General features: G+C 39.8%; 1 protein-coding gene across 2 annotated transcripts in view; it reads right to left on the reverse strand.

The window, feature by feature from the left end:
- The window catches only part of COL5A2 (collagen type V alpha 2 chain), a 112,205-nt gene extending 96,364 nt beyond the window's left edge, over positions 1-15,841 (reverse strand). The window contains exon 1 of one of the 2 annotated variants that reach the window (XM_030486162.1): positions 15,253-15,841. In XM_030486162.1, the coding sequence (XP_030342022.1) occupies positions 15,253-15,355 (103 nt within the window). In that variant the 5' untranslated portion in view covers positions 15,356-15,841. The remainder of the gene's footprint in view (positions 1-15,252) is intronic. The other variant, XM_030486163.1, reaches the window with a different exon arrangement.
- Positions 15,842-24,352: the final 8,511 nt, after the last annotated feature.

Below are 24,352 nucleotides of genomic sequence, written 5' to 3' on the forward strand. Positions count from 1 at the left end.
TAAGGTGGTCACTGTGCGAATAAATCAGTAGGCATTCCCTGCTGAGTGCTCCTATCAGTATCCGAAGGGAATATTCAGAATCAGCAGACAACCGGAAATAGATGCCTCACCACTCTATGTTTCCATCACCCTACCTATAAGCAGTGCAACATCCTTAACACATGAAGAACTTAGGCATAATGCATTGGTATGTAGCTCTTTTGGAAGTGGATGCCGTTTTACTATGGTGTAGCAATATGATACTTTCAAAATAATATAGAAATAAAACCCATTTCAAAGACCACCTAATACAGGATTATTAAAATGAGATTAATGAGGCATTTTAATAGACCTGAAGAAAAATTTCTCTTCAACTTTCTACTTCCTGTTTTAAAGCTCTGTCAGTGCTTGAAGAACAAAAATGTTATTGCTTCCTTGAAATTGAGAGTCATGCAGATCAGAAGAGCTTGTAATACTGACCCAGAGGTGCACTGTACAGGAGCTATGCTTCACACAGGCTCCAAAACTTGGACCTCAAACACTTGGAAGTCCTGGTATTTTCTTCTTTAATTTCTAATGAACATAGGCAACACCCTACTCTGAGTGGAAAACCTTCCTACACAACCAACAACTGATTAATTTCAGGAAATTGATGGACTATTCACAAGTTATAAAAGTAGAGAATTCAAACACATGGCAACTCAGAGGACTACTCCTTAATCAAAAATGCAAAGTCAGTTTGGATCAAAAGTAGTTGTAATATGTTTAAGTCTTTTCTACTCTCTGTTCTATTGTTCTTAATATTCTTATACAGCCTAACATATATAACAGCCTGTTCAAGGCTTCACCAAACCTTTCTTTTTTACTACATAAGGGATGTTCATGCTCAGACCAAACAGCACATGCTAGTTAGAGACTAGCCACGTTTCTGCAAAAAGTTTCTCTGAGTAAGAACCATCTATAGCACCGGTGCAACATATGACTTGAGCTTTAATTCGCATGAAGCATACCAGAAATGTCACAGGCTACGAAAACCTGAATTTTCCAAGTCTGTCAGACTCTTCCTAATACAGCAATGCATGTATTAACACAGGTGCTGCAAAACTCATTATGCATTTAGTTGGACTGAAAGCAAAACACTGCCCTTCGGGCATTTTACATGAAGACAATTCAATTTCCAAAACCGGAGCTGTCTGGTAGCAGGCTCCTACATGTTTCCCACTTGACGGGAAGAGAAGGGGAGAATAAAAGAAAAAATAAAAAAGAAAGAAATAGCATAAGCTAGAACAGAGAAAAAAGGCATTCTGAGGTACACTGTGTGTTCTTCAGTAGTACATCTATCAGTAGGGATAATGGCTAGACCTGCGGTCTCCCCTAGACTCAAATCTACTACTGGTCCATGAAAACATATAGCATAACTATACACAAAGAAGGGCACATGCCTACATCACACTTAGAAACAGGGGCTATGTTTAGTTCATTAAGACTTTAAAGAAACTTTTAAGGTGCCTAAAGAGATTGTGCTGCACTGCACAAAAATATTAATATAATTGCTACAATTGTATAGCATCTGTAATGACCTACAGGTTATACAGCAGTTGCTTTTCCTCTTTAGTACCTGTATTCCTGAACTTTGCTATTCCTAATCAAACAGAACACATTAGCTAAGTTTTTCAGTGTGACACAGGCTATTGTTTGCCAGACCATATGCAATTTCTGTTACTAAACTTGCCTTAACCAGAATTCTGTGACACCATTTGTTGTTGCCTTCTCAGAGCAAGGCTAGCAGTACTAGAAGCACCGGTTTTATGGGACACACGAAGGGGCAAGAGAAGCTTCTCCTTCATCAGCTCTGAAATCATTTGCCAAATCTCCATCTTGCTTATACTAGATAACTCCAGGGGGAAGAAACAAAACAAAACCCCCAAACCCCAACAAAACCTATCAAAATGTACACACACACAAAAAATCCCCTCACCTTTTACCTACTGAGACAACGACAAAGAAGACCAGGCCTAGGCAAAATCTAGCCTCAAATTTCAAGTTTTTAGATATCAAAAGGGCTCACAATGATTAGCTATTTGTCCTGCCTATGACAAAATGTCCTAAAGCTCACTCTGCCACTTTAATAAACAGTTATAAATCAATGCTGTCTGCAAAAGCAGAAGCATCAGAGTCCTGGTATTTACATTTCATTGTGAACTGCATTACATCATACAAACGGAAACTCTAAGTCTTGCAAACTTCAAGGAGGAATTTTAGTCTTTCAGTCTCCATAAGGGAGGAGATAAAAAAAAGAGTGCGCGTACACACACACACATACACAAGAACAAGATGGGGAGTTAATTTAGCCATCTTATAAAGAAATAAAATCCAATTCAGTAGGATGTGGGAGAGTGGGGGATAATTCTGATTTCTATTTTCTTGTGACCAAAAGCATAAGGTGGTAGTTCTAACAAACCCGTTTTTTTAAAAGTATACCCTTTTGTTAAGCCAGCCCCAAATCTGTGGTTTCAAAGTAAACAACTAAAAGTCAGAAGATGAACCACTCCATTAATCCTAACCAGATTCAGATTTATATGATTATACTGGGAGATAACAGGGATCCATTAAAACCATACCTTTTTTATTGTGTGAGGGTGGAAATGAGAGGATAAACTAGAGAATGGCCTTTACACATGGGTTCAAGACAGCCTATACTTACACTGTAATTCATTACAACTGCTGCACAGTATCTCACAGTTCTCTCCAAGAAAAAAGCCCTTAAGTAACTATTTGATGAAGCTATACCCTCCTGGATCCTAAGACTGTTCCAAGTAATTTGAGCATCAGTGGCTAGTAAGTCTGGATAAAAATATTATCCAACATCACATACTTTCACTTTAATTTGTCATCTTTCAGCCTATTGACCACCTTTATCTCAAAAGCAGTGATGTATTTTAGCTATATTTTGAGACTCGTGCTTTTTCAGAAGTTGTGCCATTTAACCCATGGGATAAGTAGACTTCAAATAAAACTGCAAACAACAAAACAAGCCAAATGTGTTACTCCTTTTCACGAGAGAACTCTACCTGCCAAACAGTGCCAATAAAGCAATTGGGGCTTTGAAAGTAGGGACACTGGATGCAGACATGAAGAGCAGCAGGATCCTGCTCGCTCACATGGCATTTTGAAATTGTTTGTATGTCATCAATTGCTCAGTTGTGATTTGTCCCAGTAAGAGAAAGGCACGGAACTGTCACACCAGAACGTTTCTTCTCATGGCATTGAGTCAACACTCACTGACATTTACAGGACTTAGACTAAGCCACAGCTGTGTCCTGTTACAAAACAGGACCATAGGAGCCTCCCCCTTCCAGGCGCAGTCACATTCCCTCCTACTACCATCGCTCCAGCCTAGGGCTTCTGAAGCCTTATTCCAGGCAGAGCTACAGGTTAGGATGTTACACAAACCAAATCTCAAGTCACTATCCAGATTAGGCTCAATTCAGTCCCAAACTTCAGTGTTTACTGAATATTTTGTAGTTTAACCTAAGATTTACGAGGAGTTTGTCTATAACACTAAGCACGTGGACCACCTTTAGAACCCGGAAAGCCTTATCTTGCTGCTTCTTCTGTGCTGGGATGCAAGGACCTTTTCTGTATCAGATTTGAGCTCAGAGCAAGCTCAAACCAAAGCCACTGAGATTCCCCTGACTTCCCCTGAAACCAGAAACTGGGCTGTGTTTGTGTACTGACGTTTACTCATGACTGGAAGCAATCTTCAGTCAAAACCACATGAATTTGTGCATAATGATAGCATAACTCAGCATGTCTTAATCTGGGGGATGATTACAAGAAGTCTGCATAGCTCCAATACTTCAGTGATGATAGATTTTAAAAACACTGCTTATATGAAAACAATCTCTATGTGCACTTCACATTTCTCAGTATAATTGAGAAACGATTTCTAAGGTAACTACTATTATTACCTGTAACTCACTGCTACATCATTTTTCTTAATTCTTACTTCAGATTAATAGACATTGGTGTTTGTTGTCCTTTTTTAAATGAAAAACTGAAATAATTACAGTTTTCTTTCATGAAGGGGCAAACAAACTAGGTATAAGTCATCTCATTACAAGAAATAAGGCTGTTCACGTGCTTAAAGTCAGGTTCTAAAGTACTCTCCTGAATGGGAGACTTAAATCACCAAATATTTACTTTCTGTGTTCATTACATTCAAACACAAACAAAATAAACTGCCCATCTTGCACAGTGCCTGTAAAACAGACAAATTCCATCCTGCAGAAGTTTCCTAGGAAACCAGGGAAGGCTCAAAGAAACACAGAACAGCTGGAAAAAGAAAAAAAAAGACTTAAGTGCTCCATATCCCTCAATTTTAAAACCATGGGAAAGATATTACTAATAAAAATTAGAGCAGCACAATTCACACTGGTTGGCCCTTACTTTCTTCATAAGGGCAAACATGCGCAGCCTGAAGAGATGAAGATTTAACTCTTCTCTCCCCATCATCCCACCCTGCCCCCAAAAATACAACTGAAAAAAAAAGGCAAGAAATGTGAACATTTTGATAGAATGTGGTAAAGCTGCAGAGTTTTGGTCTGTACACTAAAAGGATGGCCAACCCCACAGAGAGGTCGGCTTACTGAAACCTAACAGCAAGCAACAGTTTATGTGATTCACTGCCTGCAGATTTCTTTGCAGAGGACCCAGATTCCACTTCTGAAACTAGTCAGCTATTCAACATGAAAATCCATGCAACTCAAGAAATGTATTATTAGCACAATGACTCAATATGTATATTACAGTAGTACCCTAAGGCTTCATTTGAGATCAAGGAATGCTTTGTGTTCAGCACTGCACAAATTCATAGGAAGGTCCTGCACTTTACAGTAACAACATAAAATCAAAGCATGCCCAAGCCACTCAATCTCAGTATTCAGGTTTAGACGAAATTTTCTACCACCACAGCAAACATTTCAACCAGGAAAAAAAAAAAAAAACTAACCCAAAATAAGGAAAAAAAAAGAAAACTGGGTAAAGAACAATTTGCCTAACCTCAGTCCTAATTTCTGAAGTAGGCTTCCAGCGCTCTGCCACTCATTAGTATTATTCCAAGATTCAGTGCTGTCACAGCAGCCATAATGTGTTGGCTCTTCCTTCCCCACATGGCTCCATTTTCCATGTTATGCTTTGCTTGTTGCCAGGCTTGATGCATCAGGTTCTTCCCTTCCTTTGTTGCCAACGCATGTTCCAGTATTTTCTGACTCTTGCCAAAGCAAGCATTTAAACATCTGGAAATCATCCTCCATCACTTTCAACAAGATGCGTCTGCCTTGCAATGTATTTCCCATACAGTGGGAATGTCTGATGTCTTAAAACATCACATTTTATATATATGTGTGTATATATATTTAAAATGCACTACATATATCTAACACACTATATATTACACTACTCTAAAATTTAACACACAGTAAGTTACAAACACACATGAATTCCTTTCAAAAATATAAGCATGTATACTGGTAGCTTTACAGCTGAAAGCATTCCTGATTTGGAAGAGTTCTAAATTACAGATATTTAAAATCAATATGGCACAATACATTACATTCAGGATTGTATTCTTTTTCTAGAGCATGGAATTTGAAATTAAAATATATTATCCCCCCCCCCCCAAGTTTCCTGGGGGAGGGGAACAAAAAAGCACCTTTAATGAACAAAATGACATTTCAGATGTAAAACTGGGAGTCTTTTGTATGATCTGCCTGTAATGATAGCATCAAAGTGTTAGGATTCGAACACTAGGTCTATGAGAGTCTTAACTGTGTCTTCTGAAGCTGTTGCCATATGCATTCCCCTTCATCACTCAGACAACAAGTGTTTTTTAAAGGTTCAGTTTTATATAATGTAGGATGGGTAACAAATCAGATGCTGCATGTTGTAAGATACAAAGTATGCATAATCCAACAACTCTGTCTCGTAAGCCCTTTATCAAAACTTTTGTTTTAATGCCTCACAAGCCTAAGGAAATCCTGTCAAGGCTGATACACAGCATGTGAAAATCTCTTGCATGTTGCACAAAGCCAAAGGCTCCTCAAGAGATACAAGCTCCCCCTCACACCTGATGCCTCTCTGGAAGTTCCTGCCTTTCTTGCTTCCCTGCCTCTTCCTGTATATTTCTCTCCAAAGTCTTACTACAGGACAAAGAATAGCATCCTTAGTTTTAGCTCTCTGCGTTGTTACCACCACTCCAGCCTACAATTTTTAAAGATAATTCTCTTCCTGGTATATCTTACTCATATTTTTACACATATGGTAACTATTTCATCCCTCACTCTAACCTGCAAATTCCATTAAAAACTTGTTTCTTTCCTGACCTAGATTACAGAAGACTGATTGTGAAACTATGAGATTTCATTCACAATAAAATTACTCTTAATCACGTTCCTGTATTTACTTTTCCCACCACTCATAACAGCAACATTCAAGCCAATACTAACTTTAAGATTTCATGAGACAGTGAACCAAATACCTTACTAGCAGTCAAACATTTTTACATCAACACAGCACTAAGTCATCGAACAACAGCCTTTTAAAATTACTGGTGGGGGAACTCTGTAATATTTTTCCTCTGTAACAACTGCTATGTAATTTATAATTCAACAATATACACAGTGAATGATGCTAAAATTCTCCCTTAAACGACACAGAGATGCTACCATCTGCAAGTCTGATCCCTAAAATATTTCTGAAAGATCTATTCATATCTCCAAAGACCTGAAGTTTAATAGATTTTCAAACTTCTTGATGAATAAATCATGAATCATTTATTATAATAAATGACCTTTCCTTGTAGAAATAATACCTGACAGCTAAAGACACCTTCAGCCAGATCAGTTATCAGCAGCCATGCTGTTAGGCAGCGTTAACCCAGGAGAACCGCAGAACCACACCATGGTTTGATAGCTAGAGCTCTCAATGGTTAATCTCAGTTTTGGTTGATTTAGTTGGCAGGTTTCTATATGCCTTATCACAGCCACACAGAGAATGCTCTCCCTTCTTGACATTCATTTCTTGTGCAAAGCATCACCACCACTGGGACAGAGACACATGTGAACATAAGTGATGTTTTGTGATGGGAAAAGAAATTTTCATTTAGGGTAGTTAGATACCACTAAAATAGCACTGATGGCTTAAATGTAATCATATATCCTATCCATATATCCATATTCCAAAAGATTTCAAATATTTATCTCTACAATGTGCCATGGGATGCTGTTATCCAACCACTCAACATGTGAGGTTCAGTATTCAGAAAACTTAAGACACTGCAACTGCGGGGAAAAAATCACACCACTTTAAGATAGGCAGAAAATGAGACAAATCCAATTATCATAGGATAGCAATCATTATGGTATTACACCACGTTTTCATTAGATAAAAAGATTTGGTAGAACCCTGTAAAGAAAATATTTGTGAACAGCTTGAGTGGAAAACAGGCCATCAAGCATCAACCTTCTGTCCACTGCTTTTGCTATAATTTTTTCCTTAAACATATTTTTTTTCACCTACTGGGACATTTAATAAGACAGAAACCAGACTAGAAAATTATTAAATACCAATCAAGGTCTTCCATAATTTCTTGCAAAAGAGAGGACTGCTTTAAACAAAAGCCTCAGCACAACCTCTGAGGTTTCTTGTACTAATACAGCTAACCAGGAAGAGGTAACAGTTCTCAAATGAGGAACACTTTATTCCTGGCTTTTAGCTTATATTTTGTTAACATTTTAACATGCTGTATTAATCTTGGAGCAATTCGACCAGGACAGACTCATGATAATACCTTTTACCTCCCTTAATCTTTTCCTGCACTACACTGTCATTGTGCCTTTAATCCTTCACTTCAGATGGTCAGCATGCTGTAGGACGCTGGCAAGCATTTCATGACCGAAGAGTATTTGGAGAAGGTATTGTATGGACCTTCTCAGCCAGACATCTACTGCACAGCAGGGAACAGGCCTCAGTGAGACAGTTTACTCTTCTGTTCCTACTCTAAATGAGTTCATGTCCAAAACTCTGAATTCCTGCCAGCAGTATCAGAGTCGCTGCTTGTGTTTCTGTTCAGCCACATTATCCAAAGAACAGGGGCACAGAGATTCAAATTAATTCTTTAGCCCTCCCATGCTACCATTACATAGTCCAAAGGCTATAAATGAAAACAAGCCAAGACACAAAACACTGTGGAAGTTTTCCAGTATATAACCAACTCCATTATATCATTCTCCCAACTGTACTATTTACATAAAGCTGCAGAAAAATACAAATCCTCCAAAACTCCAGTCGAGTTTCACCTGGCAGCAGCATGGCCAAGGAACAACCTTAGACCAGCTCTCCAAAGACAAGACCTGTCTTCAGCAGGTAATAAAACCAGAACCCCAAGGGTCTGCATTGAATAGAGGTTCCCTGTACAGAGAACATCCCACCGCTGGCCCTCTGACAATCATTCTTAGTCTTCGTGCTTATATAACACATGACCTTCCCGCAGCAAAAGCGGATGGGATAGTGGGATAATGGAATTGGTTCTCACTACAAGAATAAAAGGCAGCACAGCAGGCCATGAAAAATGTATGTTGCTTACTAAGAAAAGATAATTGTAAGCAACGGTTTGGATATTTTAATTGCCACAGCACCAAGGGCTTATCGGCATCCAGAGCTTCCTACATGCTATTCTTTTCATAACCATAAATCAACCTAGAAAATAAGAATTTATAGGAACAAATTGGTGTGACGCTTCCTTTAGACAGTATCACTCTTTTATCCTGGTAGTTCAGCAACAGCCCTAACTCTTCAAATTTCTCAGAATTTAAGTCAGGAAAAGCACAAATCAAAGAACATAATCTGTGATAAAAACTGTAGAGAAAAGGTGTAAATTGTACACAAATACATTGATTAAAGATGTACACAGTACACAACGTCACCTGATGTACCTCTCAAAGCGTCGCGTGACTTATAAGCCATTTTAATCCAGCTTTAAAGTACCTGCTTTCTTAAATAACTGAAGAAGACTTATTTTATACTACTAGAAGAAACACATTTTCCTCATTTCCTTCTCATTATGCTTTGAATTCATGCATCAGACACTCCAGTTCAAATTACACCCGACCTTCCTCATGTGATGGACTCAGCAAGTCTTTCGAAGGGCGGTTTAAAAAGGTGGGTCTGTTGCAGTCTGAGATTTCAGGCAATGAGTGCAACAATATTTCCTCGTGCTCTGAAAGTTCAAACTCCAAGAAGCCTTTGTTAAAAAATGAAATTCCAAGCTAATCTGATTATTCATTTTACTCTAACAGTTACTTGTTTTGCTCTGTGCATTAGATTATGTTCTATTGTCTATAAAATAACTTGAAGTGCAAACACAGCCTCTCATCTCTGACCCATGTGAGAATCCATCGAATTGGCACTTTGATTTACTCTAATAAGAATTTTTGAGAAAAAAAAATTATATCATTAGGACTGTACACACAAAAATGTGCAAGGTCACAAAGACAAACATGGGTGAAACAATCAGTGTACATATAAGGATAGATCACATGTCTCCAGCTGGAATTTCGACTATTTTTTCGTTATTACTTTATTGAGTTTTGGCACAAAGTTCATTGCCTTTCTCTGTATATGGAAAAATAGTTGCACACAGGCCATGAACATCTGCTCAGTTTTTTTAAAGGATCATAGCGTTACATGAAGGTCTGCCTTCAGAGCTTCTGCCTCCCCACACGTACACACAAGAATCCCTGTGTTTCTTTTCTCACAAAATACCAAAAACCAAGTAATGTGGCAAGCTGACCAGTTCTAATTCTAACCACAGAAAAATCATATAACTTCCTGTTAACCCAGACAGAAACATTAAATACCACTTAGACAGCAAGAGCTGTTCCTAAGCAGGATTTTGGTGGACAGTTACTTTTAATGAAAACTTCTGAAGAGTTAAACAAATAAAAAGGCCTGCTTTTATGTCAATATATACTACTGCTAAACAGGACCAGTCCTGCAATGTTTTACGTGAACAAATCAACCCAATAGAATGTTATCATACTGAAAAAAGTAGTAAAGATGAAAGGACTTCACCAAGAAATGAAGTGTGAGCGTGCCAAAACATGAATGAGAGCATGAAATGACCATTTGGTTTCTATGGGAATAATCTATATTTGTAAACACTGTGGGGAAAAAAATGCCTGCACTAACAACCACAGCATGCAATTATTCTTCAACCACAAAGTATGTTCTAAAAAAACTCAAGCCAACGTGGACAGTTTAACATGAGCCTCACTTCTATGTATTCCATGATTTTGAGCAGAAGTTTGCTCAATCTGAGCAGGAGGACTCTTCTTGAGGACTGTGCTTGTGGAAATTTCTGTATAGAGTCTCCTTCCCACACTTTCACAGGCAGGGAAGCCAACCACAAATATTCTAAAGTCATGAGTCAGTCCCCAAAGAACTGTAATTTTTTTTTCCCAATACATAATGGATAATACATAATGGATTCTCATTTTCTGCTTGTTTAGAGCTATAATCATTTCTATTTTCAAGGTATTTGCTACAATTAGATCTACAAACTGATACCTACACGCATGCACACACATATGCATGTTTTCTCACTAAGAAAATAGAGGTACACATGCAAGTGAATGATCTTGAGATCTGGAACTTTGTGGGGCAGGAGGGGGAATAATCAAGTACAGGAGAACCAGGTGCTCAGGCCCAGTCTGCATCGGTTTATGAGAGGCAGGTACTGCCTGACTTAACCTGATCACCTTCTCTGACAAGGCAATCTGCTTAGTGGATGAGGGGAAGGCTATGTATTTTGTCTACCTAGACTTTGGCAAAGGCTTTGACACCATTTCCCCCAGCATCCTCCTGCAGAAACTGGCTGCTAATGGATGGGACTGGAGCACTCTTCACTGTGTAAAAAACTGGCTGGATGGCCAGGCCTAGAAAGTGGTGCTGAGTGGAGTTAAATCCAAGTGCTGGCCAGTCACAAATGATGTTCCCCAGGGCTCAGCATTGGGACCAGTTCTGTTTAATATCTTTATCAACGATCTGGAGACAGGATTGAGTGCACCCTCAGTAAGTTTGCAGATGACACCAAGGTGGCTGGGAGTGTCGATCTGCTGGAGGATAGGAGGCTCTGCAGAGGTATCTGGATGGGTTGGATCCATGGGCTGAGACCAGTTGTAGGAGGTTCAACACAGTTAAGGGCTGGGTCCTGCTCTTGGATCACAGCCACACCACACAACTCTTCAGGCTTGGGGAAGAGTGGCTGGAAAGCTGCCCAGTGGAAAAAGACCTAGGAGTGTTGGCCAACAACCAGCTGAACATGATGGCATCATGCTCATGATGACTGTGGTCAGCAGAACTAGGGAAGTGATCGTCCCCTGTACTCGGCACTGGTGAGGTCACAGCCTGAATCCTGTGTTCAGTTCTGGGCCCCACACTACAAGAGAGACATTGAGGTGCTGGAGTGTGTCCAGAGAAGGGCAGTGGAGCTGGTGAAGGGTCTGGAAAACAAGTCTTATGAGGAGCAGCTGAAGAAACTGGAGTTGTTTAGCCTGGAGAAAAAAGGAGGCTCAGGGAGACTTTATCACTCTCTACAACTACCTGAAAGGAGGCTGTAGCAAGGTGGATATTGGTTTCTTCTCTCAAGAAATGAGCAATGGGACAAGAGGAAACAGCCTCAAGTTGTGCCAGGGGAGGTTTACACTAGATACTAGGAAAAACTTCTTCACTGAGAGGGTTGCCAAGCACAGGAACAGGCTGCCCAGGGAGGTGGCTGAATCACCATCCCTGGAGGTACTGAAAAGACGTGTAGACGTGGTGCTTAGGGACATGGCTTAGTGGTGAAATTCGCAATGCTACGTTAATGGTGTTTTCCAACCTAAACTTCCCTCAATAATTCCCTTACCTCCTCATAGCTACAGAGGACCCTCCCTTGCTATCATATTCCCCACAGTGACCAGACTGCAATGTAGTAACCCCTTTTCTGCCTAAAGGTAATGTTGCTAATATCAGTGAGGGATAATGTACATATATAATAGCCCCCATGCAATCAGGTGAGCTGCTTCCGTCTCCTTTAAGGCCAGTTAATTCTCTCTCCTTTGCATGGTCTCCAGACAAAGTGAAAGACCTCAAAAAATCAAAGGTGGCAAAGAGGATCATTAATTCAAACTGAATGACTGTTGTTTGGTTTTGTTTGCTCACACTGTCGAAGCAAGCAAATTAGATACTTTTAAATCAGTACCGGAGCTCACACTGATCTCAGCTAAAGTAAGGCTGACACCACAAGAGTGGAACACAGAAGGATAAATCATGACAAAATTCACAGACAAGGATGTGTTGCAGAAACTGGTGAGAACCTAAAGGTAAGTACAAGACTGCAGTGAGAAATACAGGAGACGGTGGCAATAGACCATCACTGCCATGCCCATGTAGCATTTGAACAGGCAAATCCTCTCAAATGAGGCAACTCCCGCAATTTTAGCTTTCATTCAAGTTCTCCACTGAAAGTGTGTGTTTTCTTCAACTTTTTTGAAGAATCACATTTACACTCACGAGTGGATGGTAAAGGGGATCCAGAAGCACGCACTGCTTCTGCTAGTACTTTCCTCTACCCTGAATCCTAAGGAAAGAAGAAAGATTATACACTGCATGGAAATCTCTACACCAATGGTTCAGGGCTTCCAAGCATTCCATGCTTAAACAGCACAATTTTAGCCATCTCCTGGCCACTTTTTGGCCCTACTGAATTTCTGAACTAGTCTGGGCCCCTACACAGAAATTAAAACCAGGATCTTTTAGTCTTTCTAGGATTTTGCAGTGCTGATTTTATTCCTAAATAGCTTTTAAATAGGCACATTTAAAAGAGCTAGTCTCAAAATGACCAATTTTGCTGTGCTAGGTTTGAAAGTGTCTGGGGGTTTTTTTTCCACAGTTTTATGTGTATTTTAAGTGAGTATACTATATAACACTACCAGCCAAGTGCTCTTGAGCAAAACAGATCAATGTGCAAAGGTTCCAAGAGAAAAAAATGAACACAGAAACTGGCATTACTTAAAAGCACAGCAATGGTAAGTGCCAAAAAAAAAAAAAAAAAAAGGAATTCTTTCATTAATTTTTGAACCATTTTGCCTGCTTTATTATATTCAACTTCTGAATATCACTCACCTTTATTGTGATAAATTCTGAAACATACTTCTGCAAACGCTATTTATTCCACTGTGGCTGAAGTTAACAACCACTATTTAACCTTTCTGCTTTTTACCAGCCATGAGAAATGGCTGGTAAAACACTGTTTCCCCAGATACCTCCAATATTTGTTTATCACAGCACCTATATTCAAGTGACAAATTTGACCAACTGAATGGGGCAAGGGAAGCAGCTGTACAGACAGTATCACCTGCAGTACAATACAGTGTACACTGATGTTAGACCTGTGCATAAATATTAAACCCAAGACAAACTAAGGGTAAAAACCTGCCCATTTTGCAGCACTTGTTGGCTTTAATCAGGAACTATATAAAACCAGAAACCCCTTTTTTATGCAATTAAACCAGACCAATGTGTAGGATGTGCCCCCTCCTTCTACCTCACTGTGCACCATCCCTCACAACTCACTCAAGCAGCTTTGGGATTTGGTGGGGTTTTTTAATACAGTGAACACTGGAGAAAGGAGCCTCATCATATGTATGGTAGACAAAAGCTATTACACTCTGAAACAGGAACATGAGTAAGTGAAGTAAGTGCAAACAGATGTCACTAATTTATTACAATGTATTTTGCTCTCTGCCTTACCACGTACCTCTCAGTTTCCTCAGCCAGCAGCATATGGGAAGTGCATCCCAGAAGGTGTTGCTACATTACTGGCTCATCCCATAATGTCCATAATAGCACAAACAAGTAAATGACATGTAATAATCCCACTGAAATCTTGCTTGTTTTTCTAACAGAAGAAAAGCGGTCATTTTTGCTAAATGGATACTAAAAAAAAAATGAAGTCAATGTTTTCACAAGTGTTGTTTTTGGTATTACATGTAACTGAAAAATACATAATATATGCTTCCCTTTATGGCAAGTATATGAATTATACTCCCAAGGTTATGCAAAGTGCCCCCCTCTGCGGGACTCCTTACACAGCTGTGCATAGCCAGGACCCAAGTAGAACACAAGCTTCGGACTTAGTGCACTGATTTATTCATCAGGCTTTGACTCCTCCTCACTTGCTGCCTACTGCCAGAGAAGTTAACAAAAAAACCCACCCAAACTCTTGAAAATACGCGATAATTGCAAACTGTATTGCAGGGTAACGCACTGGTGTCTTTGTTGGGCGTTATTTACAAAAGAAGGCAGTGTTACACAGGAGAAGCCTAGAAGTGAGTTGGGAGCACAATAGCCACCGCCCGTCCCGCAGCCAGGCTGCTCGCACTGCAGGAAGGGGACAGTCCCCGCGCATTCTCCTCACCATCACTCTCAATCCACGCTACTGAAATGATGCTAAATCAAAGCGGCTCTCAAGCAGCCGCAGAGAGCTCAGGTTGCGGGGCCAGGTACGCCGCTCGCCAGCCCTCCTGCGCTCCGTTAGCTCGCTGCGGACCGCCGCGGCCCCGGGGAGCCCGCCCGGCACCCCCCGCCCCGGGGCATCCGGCAGCCCCGCCAGCACGGGGCGGGGAGGGAGACGGAGAAGGAACGGGACGAGGAGGAAAAGAGGGAAATAACACGATAAAAGTTAGAAAAGAAAAAGGAGAAAGGGAAATGCACGTTTCCGTACTTCTCTAAAACAAAGGCTGTGATAAAGGAGATTAGTTCAGCGCAAACGGCTCCGCCCTGCGAGGCTTCTGTGTTCAGTCCTCCCGGCTCTCCCGGCCAACCCCGCAGCCCGCCTTCAGCCCCGTCCCGAGCGCTTTCTTTTGTTGCGAACGTCCCGGTCGCCCCAGCCCCTATCCGTGCCCCAAACCCGGCTCCCAAAGCCTGCCCTGGCAGACCCCAAAGCCCAAACCTCGGCAGAGCCCCGGCTCCCAAAGCTTCACTGTGCCTCCGGTCAAAAGCACAACGCACAAACCTCTCTGCCCCCTGCTCAGTATGTAAAAGTCGTCTTACTCCTGTACCGCAGAGGTTTTCCATTCCATTTATTATCCAAAACGCACATTAAGCACACTCCGTGCAAAGAGGCGGAATTATTACGGTTTTTTTTTTTTAGAGAGGGAGAGCGAAACTCACCGCCGTCGTATTCTTCCTCTTCTTGCGCTTTTATGGTTACAAATCGGCCTAATAAAGCAGCAAGGATGAAAAAAGTTCTCGTTTGTACCCAGACTGCCATCATGCCTTGATATGAGGCATGTATCCTCCTGGACAGCAAAAAGCGGAGAAACGTGAGGTTATTTTAGCACCATGAAGCCAGCCGAGGAGTCTTTCTGCCGTTCAGCATCAGTTCCAGGACAAAGTCTGCGAGCCCTCTTTTTCAGCACCAGCTCCAGCGCAGTCTGCAAACACTCCTTTCAGGGGATGCAGCTTTAAATAGGAAGAATGCTGCCTCCACTCCTCTTCCTGCCCCTTTTCAGCTCGTTCAGGCTCCTAATCATCCACTCCCTGACAAGAGCAGCCTGATTGATGGTAAAGAACCGAATCACAGCTGACTTCACTCTTCCTTGAACTTTTATCTTTACGAGTACGCTTGCAGGGTATTTTCCTGCTGCTGTGTAGTGCATGTGCTGTGTTAGGACCATTTAGTAAGAAATCAAAAGCATAGTTCCGTAAGAAGCTGTCAGGAAAAGAAAGCCTGGCTTTTAACACACCCAGCCCACACCTCTTGGGAATGGAGGGTATTGCCCCGTTTGGAGCCGGCTCCCTCAAGAGGAACGTGATCCCTTCCAGCTTGCCGAGGGGAGGATTTCCTCCTCTGCTTTGATAAGTGCCCTCTGTCTCGCTGTAGCTGCATTATCAAACAGGACTCCAGCCCCTTCAGAGGGGCCACAGAGCTACCCAGGCCGTTTGTTTCAGGAACCTGTGAATAACCACCTCTACCCTCCAAAGGGGAATAGTTTTTCTCAGATTCTTTTCTGAATACTCTTTCCTTAAGTGCTTAGTGTGCTCAGTGTTCACTGTCCTGCCAGTTGGGAAGACTACTGCAAATCTCTGGAAGATGCTCTACACTTCTAACACCAGAGTGACAATCCAAACTATCCAATTACCTGCTTTTCTCCAAGGCTCTCCACCCTTCTTTCCTGAAAACTGGAAACCTACCTAAGGCCCAGCCTAGCATTTAGGCCTTAACAATGTTCCTTAACTTGCATTCTAGCGTTGGCACTAAATTAATCTCTCTTTTGTGGATCACTTGCAACTGGGAGTAGGATGCTAGCCTTTATTTCTTTCCATGGTGTTTATGGTCTGCAGGAAGGAAGCTCAGTCACTAATCCCCTCATTTGCTATGAATGGGGTTGCCTATACCTGCTGCAGGGAAACACAGATTCATCTGTTGGAAGGTTTTCTAATCTTCAGCCATTTCAGCTTGAGAACAATCCCATTCAAAGTGGATATGGTGAGAAGTAAACCTCTTTGCCTGGGTTTATGCAGGTTGGGAACAGTTATCTCAGCATGATTTAGCAGTTATCAGTGATGCAAAATGCTAAAGCCTGTGCAGTCTTATTTCTGTCTCTTCAAAAGAGTAGCATGCCCAGAAGAAAGGTAACCCAGAAAATGCACTGCAATGCTAAACCAAGCCTACCTTAATAGCAAAACCAAAAATTAATGTAAAACTATGCTGAAAAAGTACAAAACCAAAATTCCCTGCTCTCTTGCATCATGCAGTCTTGACTCTGCAATCCTTAAACTCATACAGGGTTTCGCTGCAGAAGTGTAGTATCCTACAGTCCCTGTTGCTTAAGAGTGGTAACTATGTGAAAGAGAAATTTTGAAGCTCTGCAATCCACTACAAAAGAGAAGCAATGATCATTGGTAAGTATCGCTTGAGAAAGTCAGAACTGGAAATCAAAAGTTTACATTTGTTAACCTGCCCAGTCATAGCTGAAGTTCTGTTTTGACAGGTTCATGAGTACTTGCACTGGTTTACTAGTCTCTAAAGATGTCATACTTAAGCAGAATCCCAGGAAATCTCCCTTGGAAAGCTGATGTTATGTGATGCTGGCTAGAAACATCAAGTGCTTTAGATGATATATCTAGTTTAGAACCAGATCTGACCTTTGCACTGTTCCATATGCTCATTAGTTATGAGAGAGCAGCAAACAAGAAAGCTCACAGCCATAACCCAGCGCACTGCCATTGCTAAATCATCATATGAAATTACACTATGCAAAATCACTGCATACATTAGAAAAGGAAAATGACAGATTTTAAAGTACACAGTACTCAAGGCTTCTCACAGTGGGAGATAACCTGTCACAGTAATATGTACAGAAATCAATTATTTAAGAGGAGATAGGATGAGAATATGGACAGTATTCTGAAAAGTCTCCCCTGCTCCTTGATGAAAAACCATTACAACAGGCATGTAGGTGTTTCTGAACTATATGCTACTAACTGAGGGGATTTATGTGAGATTTCTTATAATAAAGTTGACAACTGCTCAGAGAACTCACAGCTGAAAGTCCTTCATGCAGCCTGGTGAAACCAGCTACAGTGAAAACCACAGGAAATTCAGACTACCACAGAATCATAGGAATGGCCACACACTGGTAAGACTTGCCTTTATAGTTGCTAACTTTTTCCTCAAAAGTAGATAACAAGCGCTTGTACTTATTTCCCCATGTCTTATGTCTGCAGCAGGTTGGTAAATTCTAAGTGTATTCACAGCAAGAACGAGCCTCACAGTCATCATCTCTTATAGCCTCCAAGACAATCACCAGAACAAGAACAGTATAGAATCGTAGTGACACATTTTTTCCCCCAACAGCTCTTTGAGAAAAAAATCAGAACCATCCCTTTTACCATTTTCAATGGAACTTCTGTTCTGACAACTCAGATTTTCAAAGGTACCCTCTGTCATTTCAAGCCTAGTCTCTCCTTTGGAGAGATTCCTACAAGCTCTATCTAAAAGTTGCCTTTCAAATATATTTCTGCCTTGGTCTCACCAACAAATTATGCCATGTAACTAAACCAGATGCACGACAGAATAGAAAAGGATGTAAATTGCTTAGTGAACCCATCTCCTTATGCCTCCTTATAGATACTTCCTTTAACTATGGATCTACATTTAAAGAGGCTTTCAATTTTATTGCAAGCATCGTAAGTTGTCATTGAGTCCATCACTTTTCATTTAAACAAATTCACTTCTAGGGCTAAGCTATTTGATAGCATCACATTGGATAAGAGTGATAGAAATTCTTTAGTTAGCACCACTATAAACAGAGTCAGGCTAAACAATTAAGAGTGGGCAGATAAACAATTCCAAGTATGCTCAGTGTCACCTCCTCCCTCCTCCTCTCAATAGAAGAGAAACCAGCATTGCACAGAATACTACTATATATTTATGCAGCAAATTTTCTCCAACCATTTTTCACTTTTGGCATAGATTTTAGGATTCTGTAAGAACAGAGGAATGTGGAATATAGCAAACTAGCCTCAGGTCATACATTCAGTAGAAGTAAAACCAGATACAGACTGTTTGGACACAATTTCTCTTTTGTGCCAAGGAAAACTTACACAAGATGAAAAATTCCTTGGGAGGAGAATCCTGGGCTCTGACTCCTGGAGTTGATTCCCTTCCAATGCACCTTCAATCTACACTTGTTATCCATTAAGCTTAGATTATGTAACAAACCCAATTTAGTAGGAGTGGTAGGACCAAATACTGTCCTCTTTGTCTAGAAAATTTCAGTAGAGCAATACAACTGGAAATGCAGGACACAAAACCAGTCTCTTTCTACCAGCAAGAGAGACTTTGGAACTGAGACAGCCTCAGCTACCCATTTATGACTGATTTCTGACTCCGAGGAGATGAAAAAGTGGTATTATGAAAAGATCGCTTTCTAATAGAATTGTAGAATAGTTTGAGTTGGAAGTGACCTTTAAAGGTCATCTCATCTCATCTCATCTCATCTCATCTCATCTCATCTCATCTCATCTCATCTCATCCAACCCCCTGCCTTCAATAAAACAGGGCCATCTTCAACTAGATCAGGTTGCTCACAGCCCTATCCAACCTGACCTTGAATATTTCCAGGGATGGGGCATCTACCAAGCGTTTCACCACACTCACTGTAAAACATTTCTTCCTTCTACCTAGTCTGGATCTCCTCTCTTTTAGTTTAAAACTATTACCCCTTCTCCTATCACAACAGGCCCTGCTAAAAAGTCTTTCTCATAAGCCCCCTTCAATTACTGAAAGGCCACAAAAAGGTCTCCCTGGAGCCTTCTCTTCTCCAGGCTGAACAACCCCAACTCTTTCAGCCTTTCCTCATAGGAGAAGTGTTTCATGCTTCACACTAAATCAACCAGATGCTTTCAAGTTTGAAAAGTCTTTTTATCAAATGAAGGGAAAGAACAAAAAAGCAAAATCTTCACACAAAAGCAGCGTGTGCTCCTTTATGATATGCTCTAAAAAGTCTTCATGAAACAACAGCTGTCCCTAAAGCTAGGACACTCCAAGAAATGTGAAGCTACGGTACTTTGAAAACAACTAATATCCAGTCTGTTGATATCAAGTCCTATATTTTAGTCAATAAGTAGGGACTCTATGTTACCTGACCTAAAAATCACATGTGAAATTCAAAGTTATTCGAAAGTCAGAGAGTGATAGATAAAGCTAGGGAACACTATTGGGTAATTGTGAGGACTTAGACATATATTTAAATATAATTCACAGGCTTACACCTTTCAAAATCTCCAAATCAGGCCAGAAAACTAAAAGAATTACAGATGAGGATGCTTCAGAGCATGCATACATATGAGTAATTAAAATTCCTATATCCATGAGGGTCTCTCTTCAATAGAGTTTAGTGACCTCTCACACTGTTACATACAGTGTGACAGTGCTCCTGTTTTGAGTTAGCATGTACCAGGCTGACAAAAAAATGCCTTCATATAAATGACCATGCTATCTATCTCCTACAAGTAAGATCCTGACTGGTCTTTTTGCAGCAACAGGAAGTCAGTGGAATCACAGGAACTGAGAAGAAGCTGTACTTGAATTCAAAAAGCATCCATCTGTTCAAAAACAAGCAAGATTTTTAAAAGCAGTGCTGTTTCACCAAAGAAGTGAGCTTAGGTCATTGTGAGAGTTGCTATCGAATTTTATGTAGGCAGTTAAATCCATGGTAAGTGCTGTTTGAAATTTCCACCTTGTATAAGTTCTTCAATCACACACTTAGTTTTAAAAAATAATAATAAAAAAGCAGCAAATTAACATACCACATTTTTAAGTCACACGAATACAGTCCACATAAAATGTTTTATTTCTTAGAATTAACCATCAAAATGAACATGATTGAAATAATATACGAGAGAGAAATAGTTCTTTTCCTTTGAAGTGTGTTCACTTTGCACTTTTAAGACTCTTTTATGCATAAGGAATCAGTTTTCTTGTTTTATATAGGTCTTTCACATAGTAAAAGGACAGAAAATTCTGTTATTTAAAATAAGAAAATTTAATAGGAAACTACAGAAATTGGCAAGAATATAAACAGAGGAACGTGATACTACTTTTAAATCAGGTCTTTACACTGAATAGATTCCAAACCATATCACTTCAAAATCCTTATCATCTGCTGAGAAATCCACCAAAAGCCTAGTATCAGCTACAAATATTAACAATGATACATCAGTAATGTTACTGCCCATTTGCAGGAGAATTTTCCCATCAACTTTTCATAGGAAGGTTTAATAAATGAATTTAAGTCCTTAACAAGAAGAGGGAGGAACTAATTTTTTTTTGTTTGTTTGTTTTTTGTTTTTGTTTACATTCAAACTTTGTAATGTTGTTTCAGTTAGTTTTAATTTAGGGAAGCAGGATAATACTTTGCTTTTAAATTGCTAGTGTGGGGTCTTGGATTATGTCAGTCACCATAAATCTGCTTTTGCTATGAACAATTCCAAACCCAGTAAGCTCAGTAAAGTTATTAGCACTGGCAGCCTTCCCTTTAGAATGCCTCAATTAAATTAAGCTCAACATTAGTCTAAGCAAAAAATCAAGAATAATTAGGGAAAGTCTTGCATGAAGTCCTTCTGTAAGTTATAATTATTCTTTACCTAGAACAGGAAAAACAGCATCATTATTTCATTGTTTATTACAAATTCATTGCCAAGCTAGTTTTTGTCTGTCTAAGAACTTAAACTGATTAAGTGAAAACATAAAAGGGCCACAGCAAGCTACCCACTTAAATGGCAAGGGCAAATGCTAATCTGTAATTCAAATAGGTCCCAAAAGATGACAGGCCTCCACTATCATTTTTTTATATATTCCCTTCATTTTATATTACATTAATTTACCTTGGGACCCTAAGATAGTTTGTAGTTTTTCATTAACTTAAAGTCAAGTCCTATCCAACAAGCAGATTCACATCTCCAGTCATTTTTCTGAGCCAGGGAATCAGTGAAATCAATGGGACTGTAAACAAGGCTGAAAGTTCATTTTCAACCCTCTTTAGAAATAGATTTATTATAAACTCTGTTGAGGCTCAGACCACCTCAAAGCTTTATCCAAAGTTTTAAAAGAATACTGCAGTGATTCTTTTATACTCATTTCACTGGCACTCCTTTATTTAAACATCTGTGTCTAAGACTATGTAGAACTATTTTGTCTTATTGTCACAGGTATCAGAGCACTGAATGGTGCTTTAATATGCTCAGTGCAGCCCCAGGCATAAAATGAGCCCTTTGGTAACTTGTCATCTTGTCCTAGTATAACATATCATGTCATTAAGAAAAAAAAATCACATATTATCTGCCATTTAGAGTTTTAATTGTGTTAACTAATGGCACGATTCTTTCATACTTATTTTATCCATAGTTGTTGAAGGTTTTTGTCTGTTGCTGTTACTGAAATTGATGTAATTACTGCAGGTTTCACACATTCAAAAATACTATAGAATTTATTCTCACAAAGTGTAAGGAGCATTAATGACCCACAGAGAAGACAGGAAGATGATGTGGAGATCAGTTAAACCTTTACTGCCCATACCCTTACCAAAAACTGCATGCAGATGGAACCCTAGTATTTATTTGCAAGCTAAGGACCCAAAAGGATGTGTCCTAAATTACCAGAAGCAAAATAGCTGTATTATCACAACCTGCTGCTTGGACCTCTGCTCATCTCTCCTGGCTGTGTAATCATTTCAGTTTGAGTAAGAAAAGAGCACATAGTTTCTATTTTTGGTCTCACGGACTAACATAACATCAGCTGCAAATAAGACTGCATAATATTTGACCAAAGCATTATAAACACACTGGCCAATTTGTTTTCTTTTCCTATCATCACACTTTAAAACAAACAAACAAACAAAAACATAAACAAAATCAACCAAACACCATTGATCTGCAGCCTTACAGTTAATTCTGTAGAATATCCAAAGCTTCCAGATCATTTACATGAGACAGGCCTGGGGAATAGAGCATTTAAGTCTCTAGCAAAATTCCCACCAACCAGAACAAGAGTAAGAGGTTCAGGATACAGTCTTACATACCACATTGCTCCTAAGTTACACCTTATTTCCTAGCAAAATAAAAATGCTGAAAAAACCCTGTCAGCACCATATGCCAATTAACGGAGTTAATAGTTAGTTGGATTTGAATTGAGAATGGCTAAAGCAGCAGCAGCACTGCGGGAGGGACTTAAGAATCACCAGGTTACTCACAGTAAATGTACATTAAGATTAATTGAGGGGGGATATATATATGAACGTGTGTGTATATATATAGGAACATTTTATATATATGGACATATGTATATAATGTTCTGGGGAAAGTTAGCTACTGATCAAGCTCTACAGACTAAGTTGCCAAGTAAGGTGCACCCCAAGGTAACCAGACGTATTGGAGTTTTTTAGGTTGAACATGAGGCTTTTTCAGCAGTTGCTCTCAGCCTCAGCCTGCTGGCTGCCAGGGAGCTACGTGGGAACCACCCTGGGTGGTCTGCAGAAGGGAGTATCTTGAGCAGATGAGGCACTGTGCAAGCCAAAACTGGAGATGGGTCCAAGAATTCCCCCTCTTTGGAGGGAAACACTGAAAGGGCCACTGAACTAAAGAATACTCCCCCCCCCCCTCCCCCCCCCCCCATATTCCTTACTACAACCATGTGAAACAAAGTACCTGTGACTTTACACACACTATAAAGTAGGACTGAAGGGATCCATTTACACAGGATATTGTTTCCCATGTAAAAAATCCTTAGCAGATGTTTGGTGAATGTATGATATAATGTCATACATTAAATTTACATTTGGCAGAAAAATGTCAATTTCTAATCATACTGGTTGTGTCCTGGATAGTCAAAGAGCATTTGATTTCACTCACCCTCTAAAATTGGGAAAGGCCTGAGCTCCATCGACAGAAGGAACTTACCTTGCTCAAAGCATCTTACTGGAATTTCTCAGCTTTTTGTAAGGTAATCTTCTTAAAATACATTATTTAATATCTTTAATATTTTGTAAGAACAGAGAGAAGAAACAGATTTAATACTTTTTGAACACCTGCCCAGAATAATGGGGATAGTATTTATTCATGCTTTAAAGGATGGAGATAGTCTAGATGATCTTTTTCAATTCCTTACACCATTATTTTTCTGTCAGCAGGAAGATTTTATTTATATACTTACTACATTCTCTCTCAAAAGTGAGTCCTTTCATGAAACTAGAAAACTTTACATGTTTTTAGTATTTTCCATGTTGACACAAACATTCCCTTTCTCTTTGAAGCAGCAAGGGAAAAAAAACTGTGTCAACATTTACCAATTAGGGATGACGAATAGAAGAAAGGGGAAGAACAAGAGCAGCAGAGGAGGTAATAGAGAAAAAGGAGCAACAAAGGAAACAGCATTTGTGTAAGTAAAGGCTGTAAGACTGGAATTTATGCATCACATTCACACAAAGCTAAAACAAGAAAAATATTCTCTAAGAGAGCTATAACTGGAGCACTGTGAGTGTTGGTGTCACTATTAGAACTATAAGCCCAGGACAATATTAGATAAATGTCAGTACAGTTGCCTGGTTACTTATGCTAGACTCAAATACAGAATGCAAAACAGATTTATTAAGGAGAAAGGTTTATTCTGCCTCCTTTACTTTTCCATTTCCTTTCCTTGCTGTCTTCTTTCCAGTATTTTATAGCTTTTATGAGCTTTATTGCACTATGATACTAATGAATACATGTG

The sequence above is a fragment of the Strigops habroptila genome, chromosome 5, assembly GCF_004027225.2.
Source record: "Strigops habroptila isolate Jane chromosome 5, bStrHab1.2.pri, whole genome shotgun sequence".
In the NCBI taxonomy this organism is placed as follows: domain Eukaryota; kingdom Metazoa; phylum Chordata; class Aves; order Psittaciformes; family Psittacidae; genus Strigops; species Strigops habroptila.